At 57.4% G+C, this 14561-nt stretch overlaps 1 protein-coding gene across 9 annotated transcripts in view; it reads right to left on the bottom strand.

Annotated features, from left to right (window-relative positions):
• Window positions 1-967: 967 nt before the first annotated feature.
• MAPK4 (mitogen-activated protein kinase 4) overlaps window positions 968-14561 on the bottom strand; it is a 148158-nt gene continuing 134564 nt past the window's right edge. For all 9 annotated transcript variants that reach the window (XM_055125353.1, XM_055125351.1, XM_055125347.1 and 6 more), the window contains 4 exons: window positions 13608-13752; window positions 12313-12474; window positions 6981-7182; window positions 968-3607 (listed from right to left, as the gene is read on the bottom strand). In XM_055125353.1, coding sequence (XP_054981328.1) covers window positions 2911-3607; window positions 6981-7182; window positions 12313-12474; window positions 13608-13752 — 1206 coding nt within the window. In that variant the 3' untranslated portion in view covers window positions 968-2910. The remainder of the gene's footprint in view (window positions 3608-6980; window positions 7183-12312; window positions 12475-13607; window positions 13753-14561) is intronic.

Here is a 14561-nt window from a genome sequence, read left to right as displayed (position 1 = left end):
TAATTCTCTGCCAGGGGTCCAGAGAGCTGAGTGTTGCCGGAAGATGTACTGCTGGACAGCTGGCAATGATGGTAGGGCAAACGCTGGGCCATTCTGAAGGCCTCTAAGGCACCATGCCAGGAGAGGAGAAAACTATGGCATAGATTTCTTACGCTTTGAGGTCCTTGTCCTTGTCTTATGGCTAAGCTTGTTTCAAGTCTCAGACCCAGCCTCCTACCCCCTTTGGGCTGATGGGGATGAGTTTGATTCTGGAAAGATGCTTTGGGTCCTGGCTCTGGCTCTGTAATAATGTGCTGTGGGTAAATTACTGTTCTACCTTGGATCCAGTTATCTGCAAAATGAGGGCATTGGAATAAGTGCTTTGTAAATTCCCATCTTCTCTCTTTTTTTTTTTTATCTGGGTTTCTTTTTCTTTTTTGCTTTTTGGACACCCAGCGATGCTCAGGGGTTACTCCTAGCTTTGCACTCAGGAAGTACTCCTGGCGGTGCTTGGGGGACCATATGGGATGCCAGGGATCGAACCCAGGTCAGCCACATGCAAGGCGAATGCCCTACCCACTGTGCTATCGTTCCGGCCCCCCCCTTTTTTTAATCTGCTGATTTAACTGTTTCAACTTCATTTGAAGTTAAAACAAACACCACTGAAAACCCCTCCTTGCTCTTTCGATTTCTATTGCTGGTTAGAACCAACACTTTGACCCAGGTATTACTACAGGGTTGACATCAGTTGGATGGAATCTCAGGTATGTATGTCTTTGGTTGGTACTTTTTTTAAAGTCAGCACCCCCAAATTTCATGATGTTACCTTTTGTGACTTGGGCTTCAGTTTCAACACGTGCAACCTCTGAAAACAGGAACTGTCAGGAATCTAGGGGAAGAGGTAAGCAAGGACCCAAGGGGTCAACCACCACCAAGACGGGAGAAAAATCTGCCCAGGAAGGAGCGACTACTTTGGCAAATAAATGAATCCATGTTCCAATAAAACTTTATTTGGCCCATTCTGATCAAGTTTAATAAGGTTTAATAAATTTCTTTTTTTAAAACACGAGGAGTAGTAACAATTTCTCTGTCAGAACAATCACGTATGAATTCCCGGTCAAGATCAGCAGCTTGTTCCCAAAAAAGCAAAGCCACCCTTGAAGGACAGATGGCACATGAGGGCGGTCAGTGTACGTGTCCTTGTCTTGGAAAGAAAACAAAACACACACTACCTATTTACATTTTCCTTTGAAAAATCGGTCAGTGTGATTAATTCGGGTTTTAAATATAGGTTGCTAATGTGTTGCCTGTTTCAATGTACAAATCCTAGTTAGCTGATTGGGTTTAAGGTGCTGCTGAGGTGAGGATGAACACAGCCCAAGACCACGCTGCGGGGGGGAGAGGGGGGAGAGTCCCCTGCTCACAGCTGTGCTACACTTCCGGGGCAGGGGGGAATCTTTGGGGTTGTCAGGCAGGGAAGGGAAAGAAAGGGCAGAGCATTCCAGGGGCCAGTGATGCCTCTGGACACTGCACCTGGCCGTGTGAGTGCTTCTCTGTCTGTCTGTCTGCTCCAAACTCATCCCGGCCTCCGCTAAGAGAGAGGGGCTGCTGGCTCTGACGCCTTCCCTTTGTGGGGTCTCCAGGGTGTTGCCTGACCCCCGAGGGCTCTCACTGTGGGTACCCCACCTTTCAGATGTTCCTTTCCCAGATAGCTTCTGTCCTCAGGCTCTGTAAATGCGTTTCTTAGGAGCATGTTCTCTCTGTGTCTCTCTGCCAGGGCTACGGGCATGATGGAAACCAGGGGCGGTTTCTCATGAAGTGTGAGAGATGGAAGGTGAAATCTCTCTGACACGGATGCTCTACGATGGGCACCTCGGTGCTCTCCCCCACCCGTGTGGATAATGCTGAGCACATGGCAGAGGTGTTGTGGGGGCGGGGAGGTATGCAGGGGTCACGGGGTCCTTGGACTTGCTGTCTTCGTGCTCACCGTGTGGAGGGTCCCCTCAGGAACTAGGGCTGTGGCTTTGTGTCAGTGCCTGGGTCAGGAAAGTGCATCGGGGTTCTGGGGGGGAGGCGTGTACACAAGGCCTGATGGATGAGCTGGTTGACCCCTAGACCCCACGCTGGTCTGAGCTAAAAACCAAGATTTCAGCTTGCGCAGGGGGTGAGGGTTGGGGGGGAGGGGGGAAAAGAGGAGGTGAGGTGACTGAGCGGATTTCAGCACTTTTGAGAAGCCAGGAGAAGGATGCTTAATGACGAGGGGAAAGAAACGGGGGCTCCGATCCCAAGCTGGGGAGCCAGCGGGCTTTGCAGTGAATGAGAGTGTTGGATGTGTCCGCGTGGATAGGAAGGAAACATCCCGGGTGTTGTTTTCTGACCTAACGGCCAGAACCTACCTCAGGGCTAGGTAGGAGGTGTGAGACCGGGAGAGAGTGTCTGAAGGGGTGGGTGGCCCAGGAGTCTGAGCTTCCAGGTAAGCTCCCCGACCCTGACCTTGTCACACCCTCTTGTCCCCACCTGTCATTTCCTGCTGATGCACACGCAGATGGCTTCAGACACTAACCACTGGGCTTCCCCTGCACCCGGCCAGCTGTGGAGGGCGCGCAGACTTGCACCCACACCCCATCCTTCCCTGCAGAGGCATCCTCTTCGCTGGGCAAGTGCTCCATGCCCCTCCCCTCCCCCAACCAGGCTCCTGTTCAGACTCGCTCCCAGAGGTTAAAGGCTAGTTATTAAGGCAGTTTAAGAAATGGACAGTCCCGTCCGGCTCCTGCGGCGCTTCCGACGCTTCTGCTAAGCCAGGGCGGCCAGAGAGGGGAATGATGGGGTGGTGGAGGGGCCAGGGAGGCGTCCCCTGCTGCCCGCACAGGCTTCACCCGCCCGGGGTGGGGGGGACTCCGGCTGGCGGGGGACGGGGGTCCCCTTGGGCCCTCACCACCTTTCTTTGGAGAAGGCCTCGGCCTGCACCAGGTCGCCAGGGTGCTCGGTGATGCAGGCGCCATTGAGGTCACCCAGTTTATTGTCCGGCAGGTCCTCGGGCTTGGTGCAAAGCTTCAGGGCTCGCGAGATGAACACGTCCAGGTCGAACTGGGGGCTGGCGCCGCCGTCCAGGGGGGCCAGGCGGCTGGGCGGGGAGGCCGGGGGGCGAGGCTCGGGGGCGTCGGGGGGTGGGCTGGCGCGCTCGGGGCCGCCCTGCGTGCTCTGCACCCACTGCGCGATCTCCAGGAAGAGGCTGGCGGGCTCGTCCTGGCCCTGCGCGCGCGGCCCGGGCTCGGACCCCGTCGTCGTCGTTGTCGCCGCAGCCGCCGCCGCGGCCGCCGCCGTCTGCTTCCAGTGCGACAGGTCCAGGATGAGCTTGGGCTCCGAGTAGTGGTGCGGCTTGCTGTCGCGCCACAGCAGCTTGTCCAGGTAGGACGGCGAGCCCACCTTGTAGTCGCACGAGCGCTCCATGGACGGCTGCGACTGCTCCAGGAAGCGCTCGGAGCTGCCGTGCGAGTCCTTGCGCGGGTCCACCTGCACGTCCTCGGCCAGCGGCGCCGAGCCTGCCCGCGGGTCGCGCTGCCCCTCGCTGGCGTCGGGGCACCGGTCCGGCCGCCACTCCAGGTCCGACGACAGGCTCACGGGGTACCTGCGCGGGGACAGACGGGATGGGGTTGGCCTCCCGCTCACTGCCCAGCCCCCTTACACCAGGAGGGCGCTCGCGGGGGTGGGGGTGGAGGGTGTGGGACCCCTTTCCTGGGACTAAGGGGATCAGCCCCGCTGCACCCTGCCAGTATCTTGTTTGTTGGGGGACGGGAGGGGGGGTCACACCCAGCAATGCTCAGGGGTAAGTTACTCCTGGCTCTGCACTCAGGATTCACTCGACAGTGCTCGGGGACTATATGTGAGGTTGGGGATTCATTCACACACACACACACACACACACACACACACACACACACACACACACACACACACACATACACCACCAGCTGCACGCCAGGCAAATGCCCTACCGGCTCTACTATCGTTCTGGCTCCCCTGACAATATTTTTTGAGCCCGTACTATGAGCCAGACAAATCCCAGGCACGAGCAGACACCACGGCCACAAAACAGCAAAATCTCTGCCCTGGTGAAACTTCCTTTTCATCTTTTTGTGTTTTCCTTTTTCCAGTCTTCACAACTGGACAACCACATGCAAAAAAATGGGCTTAGAACTCGACCTGACACCATGCACAAAAGTCAGATCAAAATGGATTAAAGACCTCAACATCAGACCACAAACCATAAGGTACATTGAAGACAAGGTCGGCAAAACCCTCCACGATATTGAAGATAAAGGTATCTTCAAAGGTGACACGGAACTAAGCAATCTAGTAAAAACAGAGATCAACAGATGGGACTACATTAAACTAAAAAGCTTCTGCTCCTTTTTCCAGTCTTTGGTGTTGGGGTCATACCTGGCTGTGCTCAGGAATCGCTCCTGTTTCTGGGCCCCATGGACTCCAGAGGGTGCCAGGATCAAAACAGGGTTTTGATCCAGGTGCAAGGCAAGTGCCTTAACCCCTGCACTGTCCCTCCCACCTGCCTGAGTATTTTTTCCGCCTCACTGGTAGTGTCGGGAGAGTGTATGTGTGTGTGCCGGGGTGGGGGTGGGGGAGGTCACTCTGAGGTCCTTGGAGGCCCATGCAGTGCTGGGCATCAAGCCTGGGGCTCCTGCATGCAGGGGCACCCTCTCCTCTCCAGCCCTTCGTGTCTACCCCGGCCTGCAGCCAGGGATGAGGAGGTCAGCTAGCTCCGAGCAAGGGAAGGACCGGAGGGCAGGGGGCAGTCAAGCAGCCAGGAGGTGGGCAGGGGATAGCAGGAGTTGGGGGGCAGGGGAGGTAGGCAGGTCGGGGGCAGGGAAGAGGCAGGAAGGGCAGAGGTGGGGAGGGGGAGGGGCAGGCAGGGGGCAGGAGACAGTGGAGCAGGGGCCCAGGGGGCCAGGGATAGAGGTCAAGGGGCATGGATAGAAGGGGGGGCTGGGCGGGGGGGGAGCAGGTAAGCGGTGGGGGGGCAGTGGAGGGGTAGACAGGCAGGGGGCAGGCAGAATACAAGCAGACAGACAGGCGAGTGGTGAGGAAGTGGGTGGGGGACAGGTGAGTGTAGGGGGGAGGCCTGCAGGAGGCAGATGGGCCGGGGAAGGCAGACAGGTGGGCAGGCGGGCAGCCAGGACTGTGCCCTTCCTCCCGGTACCAGGCGCCTGACTCAGACCCACAGCAGGGAGCCGGGCGCAGACACCGCCTCCTGTTCACACAGGAGAAACGGGACCCTTCAAGGGCCAGTGGTGGGCTGCATGAGGGGCCGGAGGAGGCAGCGGCCAGCCGTGCACAGGACGTGGTTTGTGGGGGGTGGGGGCACAGCCCCGCCCCTCCTGCTCTCAGTGGAGAGCCCACCTCCTGGGAGAAACACACAATAGTGCCCGGTGGCCAGAGGCCAAGGGCGAACGTGCTCAGGGCCAGTGATGCGGGCATGTGTGCTCCGAGGGGAACGGGTGCTGGGCCACAGGGACGGCCCCTGTCACCCTCCTCCCTCAGGCCGCTGGGATGGGAAAGGGGCTCAGGGTTAGAGGGGTCAGTGTTGGTGTGGCCACACCTTGTTGCTGGCACCAACTCTGTGTCCAAACTCAGGCCAAGCTTGCTGAGCCGACACCCCAGGCACCTGGATACGGAGGGGTGAAGGTGGAGGGACTGTAGGGGGCATCGTCCCGGGCACGCCTGGCACGGAGTGGCAGAGGGTCTTCTTTTTTCTTTGCTGCCAACTCCAGTGAACACAGATGACAACAACCCACGTGCCAATGAATGGCTCCCAAAATAGCCACGCTGCCCGGCTCTCCCCCCGCCTCCCTCATCTGAAACCCGTCATCGTCCCATGACGGGAGAGGAGACACTGCTCATCTGTCCCTTATGTAAGCTGCCGTCACATTTCTCACCACAGCAGGGCACCTGCCGCGTCCCCGAGAGCCCTGCCTGCTAAATCCCCCCAAGCCTGCTTCTAAACTGAGCCCCTCGCGGGCCCCTCCCTGGACGAGCAGATGGCCATGTCTGTGTGCTGAACTCAGGGCAGGAAGGGACCCAGAAGTTCACGAGCGCCCCCCCACGCCCCCACCCCGCGGCCCAGGCGTCAGGACTCAGGGCTGCTTCTGGCTGATCTCTGGGAGAGATGTCAGGGTGCAGAGCCCAGACCCGGCCGTGCAGCTTTCGCATCCTGGGGGTTCGTGACTGGGGATGCAGGTTAGGGATGCACTGATGCGTGCGGGCCAGGGACCAGCTTCAGGACCCCACTCCAATCTCGAACCTTCTGTGCTGCTGCTGCTGCTGCTGGCTCCGTGGCAGGTGCTCTCAGGAGCCGCAGACACAAGCACCTCACAGGGATGCTTCCTGGCCGGTCTGGCTTCCTTTCTATCCCTTCCTTTTGTTTTCTGGTTTCAGGGCGACCCCCAGGGGCGTTCGGGGTTTACTCCCGGCTCTGTGCTCAGGAATCACTCCTGGTGGGATTTGGGGAAACTGACACAGGTGCTGGGGGTCAAACAAGTGATGCTGGGGGTTGAATCGGTAATGGAACAGGTGCCCCAGCTGCACTCGCTCTCCGGGCCCCCGGCTCTGTTTCTTGCCTGGCATGGCTGCGGGTTGCCTTTCCATGGTCAAAATCTCATTGGGCTAGACTGGTCCTACTCAGGGGTCCTGATTAAAGGCTGGGCCCATACTGGGTTCACCCTGTGTGTGGCAACATTGGGATGCAGGAGAGCCCATGGCGGGGGAATGGCACAGAGGCATCCCCCAGAGTAGGACACGCCAGTTCATATGCTGGGGAGGGTGTCTGGAACAGGAATGGCAGAGAAGGGAGATTGCTGAGTGGCGGGGAGCAACCCTGGGGTTATGTAACTTGGGAGGCGGCAGGAAGTCAGGGAGGAGGAGAGGTCAAAGGGCTTGGGGGAGGGCAGGGTGCGCGTCCTGGGACAGCGCCAGGCATCCTGACGCACCTGTCCCAGTTGGAGAGCTGGCTCTGGTTGGCGGCCATCAGCAGGATGTCATCGATCTCGTCCTCGATGCGGAAGGGGTGCTGCGAGGTGGGCTCATCCTCGGGGCACGAGTACGGGCTCAAGTAGGGGTGCTGCAGCCCCATCTCAGCGGTCAGGCGGTCCATGGGGTTAAAGGTCAGGATCTTCTCCAGGAAGTCGATGGCTGTGGGGAGCAGAGCAGGACATGCAGTCACTCGCTGGGCCTGTGTGTGTGTGTGTGTGTGTGTGTGTGTGTGTGTGTGTGTGTGTGTGTGTGTGTGTGTGTGTGATTTTCTTTCTCGTGACGCTTCCCAGCCTCCAGCGACAGTTCTGCAGGGGGCTGCTTTTCAGACCTCAAAAGTAAGGGAACTAGAGAAACGTTTTAAACTTGTCCAGTTTATTAGAAGGTAGAGACCCACAGAGAGAATTTAAGTAGAGACACTTAAGTCAGAATGGCAGATTCCCTTCCTGTTACCAGTCATTCAGGAGTTTTGCTGAGGCCATGTGCTGCTTTCTTTTCTTTTTTTTTTTTTTTTTGGTTTTTGGGTCACACCTGACGATGCTCAGGGGTAATTCTTGGCTCATGCACTCAGGAATTACTCCTGCCAGTGCTCAGGGGACTATAGGGGATGCTGGGAATTGAACCTGGGTCAGCCGATGCAAGGCAAACGCCCTACCCATTGTGCTATCACTCCAGCCCCGAGTACTGCTTTCTTTTTGAACTTATCTTTTCTCTTACTACACTGGATTTTACAGTGTTTTCTCCACCAAATTCATGTAATCTCCCAAAGTTTGTTAAGTGATCTTCTGTCAGATGACTTTATTTGGAAATAGGGTCAGTACAGACGTAATTATTAAGGTTGAGGTCATATTGGCATAAGGTAGAAGATGGACCCAAATTCTTGTTACAGAATGGCCGTGTCCTCGTAAGAAGAGAGAAAATGAGACGCAGACACAGAACCACACAGAGGGAATTCCATGGGAGAGTCAAAATGGGAACAGGAGTCATGTGACTCAAAGTGAGAATGCACACCAAGGGTCACCAGCAGCGTCGGCTAAGGAACTGGCCTCAACATAGTTTCTCTGTCCGTTTGTCTGTTATCAGGAGCTAAGTTTGTTTCCAGATTCTGGCCATGTGAATAGTGCTGCAACGAATGCAGAAGAAATTATGGCACATCTACACAATGGAATACTACACAGCTGTTAGGGAAAATGAGGTCATGAAATTTGCCTATAAGCAGATGGACTTGGAGAGTATTATACTGAGTGAAATGAGACAGAAAGAGAAGGACAAATATAGAATGACTGCAATTATTTAAAATGCAAAAAAATTCCAACAAAACCCCAATCCAGTATGAAACCAATGTCCAAAGGCCAGGAAAAATGGATCCGGAGGACTGGTCAGTGGTTGGAAATTACCACAAAGGTGTGGGAATGGAGGGTAGTTAAGCTAGAGGAGGGTCCATTATGATAGTACTAGTTGGAAATGGTCACTCTGGACAAGAACTGGGTTGAAAGTAGGTAAAGGGATATACATGATAAGCTTTCAGCATCTGTATTGCAAGCTCTAGTGCCTAAAATGAGAGAGGAAGAGAAAGAGAGAAAGAGAGAAAGAGAAGGGACGTGTCTGCCATAGAGGCAGGCTGGATGGTGGTGGGGGGGGCTGAAGGGGTGGGAGGGAAACTGGGGACACTGATGCTGGGAAATTACACTGGTGGAGGGATGAGTGTTGGAACATTGTACGAGTGAAATGTAATCATGAACAATTTTATAATGCGATTCAATAAAAATAAATAAATAAACGAGCAAAATAAAATAAAAAGAAGAAGAAACTGGCCTTCACAGGCTCCCACTACACACTGAAGGACTCAGCTTGCTGCTTGCTATCAGGCTTCTGAACAGTGGAAGAATAAAAATCTGTTGCTTAAGAAAAGAAAGTGAGGCGACACCCAGAGGGGTGAGTGACTTATTCAAGGTCACGGATGGCTGGAGGAGGTCTGGGAGCTCTGCCTGAGGCTAGACTCCTCCGGAGACAAGGACTGGGGGTGGATCTGGCTCCTTGTAATGGTATCCCCAGAGCACTTGTCAGGGAGCAGGAAAGAAGCCCGACAGAGGGGCCCCAGGGATGGCTCGGAGCTCCAACTCCCACCTTGCAAGTGGGAGGGTGTGGGTTCAATGCCCGGTGCCACCCACATGCACCAAGCACAGTCTAGGCGACTCTGCTTTCTGGAGCGCCCGGAGCTATGACAGAACCAGCACACTGCCAGGAATGCAAGCCCCGGGGACTACCCTGCCGTGCACACCCCCATGAGCACTGCACAGCAGCGCAATGAGTGCAGCCCCCAGCCGGCACCTGTGCAAGCCCCACAACTAAAGTACACGACCCCCATCTCCCAGCATGTGCCGCAGCCAAGATGCGTCAGTGCCACGACAGGAACAGGGAAGGAGGAGTCAAGAAGACGGGATCATCCCGAAGAGAGACAAACAGCGGGAGGGAGGGCGCTTGCCTTCCATGTGGCCGACCCTGGTTTGATCCCCAGTACCCCTGAGCCTGCAGGACTGATCTCTGAGTGCAGAGCCAGGAGTAATCCCTGAGCACCGCTGAGTAATCGGAGTAATCACTGCACCCCGCCGCCCCCGCCCTCCCCCCGCCCTCCCCCCCCTCATAATTAGTTAATTAAAGAGATGGCCCCAGAAGATGTTACTGAAGGGGGTGGAGAGCTGTTCCACTGGGGTCCACCAGGAGGCAGCATGGAGCATGCCGCGGAGGTGGTTCTGTGGGGTGTGGGGGGAGCTGGGTGCCTCCCCCCAACTCCCACATCACAAGCTGAGTGATGCTAGTGGCAGGAGTGGCAGGGGGGCACCTGCTCCTTCCAGGAGCAGGATGTGTCTGCAGCAGGACCCCTTCTTGGGGTGAGGGGGCGCCTGGTGGCTGCGTGCTCCTGAGTCCCGAGCTCCTTCTGGTCCAGGTGTCCCCTGGGGGCTGGCCGGGATACTTCCCAGGCACGCTGAAAGCCCCGGCCTTGGCTGTGCCAGGCAGGAACTGTCAGTGGCCAGGTGGAGGGGCGGTTCCGAGCAGCTGGAATGGGGTGGCAGGAAGGACACAGCGAGGCAGGAAGGGATATGCTGGTCAGTGTCTGTGGCCACCGCATCCATCCACGTCCAGATTTCAGCAGCCGGGGGCCTCAGGGCGGGCACTGGCCGAGCATTAAAGAAACGCCTCCCGGAAGGGGGGATCCCGCAGGAGCAAGGTCAGCCCTGAGCAATCCCAGGCTGAGGGCTAGCCTGGAGCTTTATTGCCCCTCCGCCCTAGGCAGTCAGTCACGACACAGCCTGTGAGGGAGTGGGGGGCGGCGGGCAGCGGAGGCCCGGCCCCATTGCACCAGCTGTGGATCTCGGCATGAAAATCCATCCATGACTCGGGCAATCGATGGACTCTGAAGGTCACGCGTTGCCCTCCCAGCACGAGGCAGCGCTGCTCTGTAACCCTAGACCAGATCAGCTGAGCCGCGGGAACTCTGATGCCCACCCTTAAAGCGCTGAAGGCTCAGGGGGGCACTCCAGGGCGCCAGCGGCTCAGCCTGCAGCGGGCTCAGGGTGGTGCCTGCATGCTGACCGCTTCCCTGGGCCTCACCTACTTCTTTGGACCAAGAGCGTGGGCGCACTAAACGTGGGCACACCTCCGTGAAATCCTGCGAACCCTGGAGTTGAAACTGACCACCTCTCTTACTGACACCCCAAGGTGGGTGCCACACTTCTGGGGGGCAGAGTCCCTTTTCCCACCTGACGCTGGCCCTCCAGCCAGTGCCCACGCCAATAGACCTTCCAAGTACCAAACCTGAGTCTGCCCCCTTTACCTGCACCCTGAGCCTGCTTTAGCCCTCTGGGGTCCCCCCGACACCACATACGCTCTCCCCCATGGGGCTGCCCCTCTCAGACCCCCTCCGTCTGCTGCAAAGCTGGCCGGCACCCCCAGCTCCCCTGAGGGAGATGAAGCCATGCCACTGAGACCCTGAAACGGGTAGGAGGGATGAGTGTCCGTCCCCCGACTTCCAGGCCTCGTGCACAAAAGCCTCCTGCGAGGAATCTGCTTTGGCTTCCCCTGACTGTGGTTGGCAGCTGGTGCCCACGGAGCCCATGTAAGGAGGGGGGAGGACCACCTGACAGCCGGGGCCCATGGCAGAGCCCAGGAAGTGTCTGCACTCTGGCCTGGAGGTGGGCACTGACCCCACTGCCAGCCAGGAGGGTTTAGCTTCCTGGCTGCAGCTTGAACTTCCCTCAGTTCAGACTGTAGGCACCCCCTCTCCAGCGCGCGCGCGCACACACACACACACACACACACACACACACACGCATACACACTTATACACACATACACATACACACTCCCTTTCTCAGAGCTCCATCACCCCCTCCAGGTGCTCTCAGGCATTGCTAATGCCACAAGGCTCCTGTCCTCTCTTGTCACCTTCGGAAGCCAGTGGATTCCAAACAGAACCTCTCTGGATCCCCGGAGTTCTGAAAACTATTAATGGACTCAATATTCATTTCACTGTCTCTGCTGCAGCTGGGAGGTTGCGGAGAGAGGAAGCTGGACCTCAGGGTCCGGGCAGCAGCTCCTGAGGACAAATTCAGGCTCAGGAAGAGAGGACTGAGTCTTCCCCACTTCCCTGCAGCGGGCGAGGGCCCCTCCCCCAAGCAGCAGGGCACGGAGAACAAAGTGCCGCGTGTTCCATCGGCCCCGACTGTCTGCTTTTGGACTAGGTGATGTACAGAAAATGTCTTAACCTTTTACTTCCACTGAGAATTTGGGTCCCCCCAACAATGGGCAGACTCGATACCCCCTAATCTCGGGATTTCGGAAGGAGCCTCGGGCAGGGTGAGGCCCCGAGCAGATGGAACTCCCGCACCCTCTGCCTGGGGCACTCCCTCGTGACAGCACCCCTGGGTGCCGGGACCGTTAGACCCATGTGGTCATGGTGCAAACGGTGAGTGGGAGACGGCAAGCAGCTGCCCAAGGTCGCACCCAAGGTCACGCAGCTCTTTGCTGGACTGAGCCTGGACCTGGCTTTGAGGCTAAAAAAGTCTGTGGTCTCTGTCCTTCCGAGGGGAAAGGGTGAAGGACGACAGATGAAGGAGGGCGAGCAAGTGAGGGAGAGGAGAAGGAGAAGACAAGACCAGGGTGGGCTCTGGGGGCAGGGGGGGGGTCAGGAATGGCGACTTTGAGGGCTGTCCGTGGGCCCGAGTCCAGGGGTCTGGGTGCAGTGCGGCCAGTGCCCTCCGCTGCCCGGCCTCGGCGCTCGCGGTCAGCTACCTTCGCTGTCCACTTCGGGCAGCAGCTTGCGCAGGGGCCGCTTCACCTCCCAGGTGCTGCTGACGAAACATGGCATCACCCGCAGCAGCTCGTCCTTGTCCTCCTCCCGGATCACGGGGATGGTCTCCAGGATGAGCTGCATCTGCTCCAGCTCGTGAGCCCCTGCAAGGCAGAGCCAGGGGTGAGGTCGGGCGCCAGGCAGGGGGGCGGGGGGCATGGTGGAAGACGCTGGGTAAGTCACTGAGCAGCACCGGACAGAGTCGAGGGGAGCAGTGCTGGGGCTCTGGGGTGTGGCTTTGTCAAATGTCTGCCCGGGAATGGGTCTGTCGGCTCCTGACAGATCGGCCAGCAGGGAGGAGATGGGCACAGCCCGGGGAGAGCATCATTCTCTCACTCTCATTCATTCAGCAAAGTAATTGGTGGGGAGTGGGGGTGGGTAACATTCTGCGGTACTTGGGGGTTGCTCCCAGTGGTGCTTGGAGGACCATGTGGTGCTGGGGATGGAATCAGGGTCAACCACATGCAAGGCAAGTGCCTGGACAATCTCTCCAGCCCCCAGGATCCTTCTGATTGAACATCGCTTCCCCGCTGGGCCCTTCTGCTGTGTGCTCAGGCCAGCTCTGTCTCCTGGTTCTGTCCCCCTTGGGCTGCTCTAACTCCCAAATCTAAAGCACCGACGTCTGCCCGAACGGGCTCCTCTTGGCCCCTGCTGGCAGGGCCCTTGTAGAGAGGCTGACTCAGGATTGGGGGGAGCCCTTCGGAGGGCTCACCCCCATCCCCGTGCGAACTCCAGTGTCAGGAAGAGTAGGGGAGAGGGGCCAAAATGGAGGCTGGGAGTCTTGAGGGGTCCCTCCCCAAGCCTCTGAACACACACTGTTACTCGATTTCAAAGTCTGGGGTCGAGACACTACTTTCAGCTTCTCCCGTATTTGGAGGAAAATGATAATATGGATCCTCCAAGCAATGCCAGGAAAGCCACAGAGTAATTTCCGAGAGACAGACCGGGGGCTGGAGGGAGAGCACAGCGGGAAGGGCACTTGCCTTGCATGTGGACCGACCCTGCTAGATCCCTGGCACCCGAGATAGCTCCCTGAGCACCATCAGGGGTCACTCCTAAACTCTGAGCCAGGAATAGTCCCCGAGCACTGCACCCTGAGCACTCATGATCCCCCCCACACACACACACACATACGAAAGACAGACTCGCGTGTTTAGCAGGTGCTTTTGTGCAGGGCTCCTGTAGACGAGACCACGCCAGAGAAGGGCGAGGAGAAGGCACGGGGTGAGTGACTTGCCTGCAAAGAGCATCCTTCCGGTCAGCATCTCGGCCAGGATGCAGCCGGCCGCCCACATGTCGATGGCTTTGGTGTAGTTGTTCGGGGACAGCAGCAGGCGTGGTGAGCGGTACCACTTCGTCACCAGCCCTTCTGACAGGTACCCCTGGAAGACAAAAGCCCCAGTTGTGAGGGTCAGAAGCCTTCCTTCCCACAGCCCCTCGTGGAGACGGGGCTCCTCTGGGGAACCTCCTTTGTTATTATTTTTTATTTTATTTTTTTCTTTATGGGTCACGCCCGGCAATGCTCAGGGGTCACTCCTGGCTCATGCACTCAGGAATCACTCCTGGCGGTGCTGGGGGGGGCCATATGGGATGCTGGGAATTGAACTCAGGTCAGCCGCGTGCAAGGCAAATGCCCTACCCGCTGTGCTATTGCTCCAGCCCCTGAGGGGGAGGGGCCTCCTTTAAACCCCGTCTTGGCCTTGGACTTGAGGTGTACTAGGGAACAAAGCTCGGCCAAGAGGGGCTCAGGCTGGTTTGTGGTGATCCAAATGGGGGAATCCTATGAGATCCTGGATTTCTCTCTCTCTCTCTCTCTCTCTCTCTCTCTTTTTTTTTCTTTTCAGGTCACACCCAGTGATGCTCAGGGGTTATTCCTGGCTCTGCACTTAGGAATTACTCCTGGAGGTGCTTGGAGGAACCATATGGGATGCCGGGGATTGAACCCGGGTCGGCTGTGTGCAAGACAAAGACCCTACCCACTAGACGATCACTCCAGCCAGCCACGAGGTCCTGGATTTCTGTGTTGAAAGGCATCCAAGACACCAATTCAGAAGCACTGCTCTTACAGCCCCGTCTCAAGTAACTCAGTGGACTGTTTCCCCTCCTCCAGGAAGAAACGGAGAAACTCAAGAGTCATCCTCAAGTTCATTATCACCATCAACGAATGATGATGTGACACGGGGATCGAGTT

Source organism: Sorex araneus, chromosome 2 (assembly GCF_027595985.1).
Source record: "Sorex araneus isolate mSorAra2 chromosome 2, mSorAra2.pri, whole genome shotgun sequence".
In the NCBI taxonomy this organism is placed as follows: Eukaryota; Metazoa; Chordata; class Mammalia; order Eulipotyphla; family Soricidae; genus Sorex; species Sorex araneus.
Note: the sequence above shows the minus strand (reverse complement) of the source record. Positions and strands in the feature narration are given on the sequence as shown.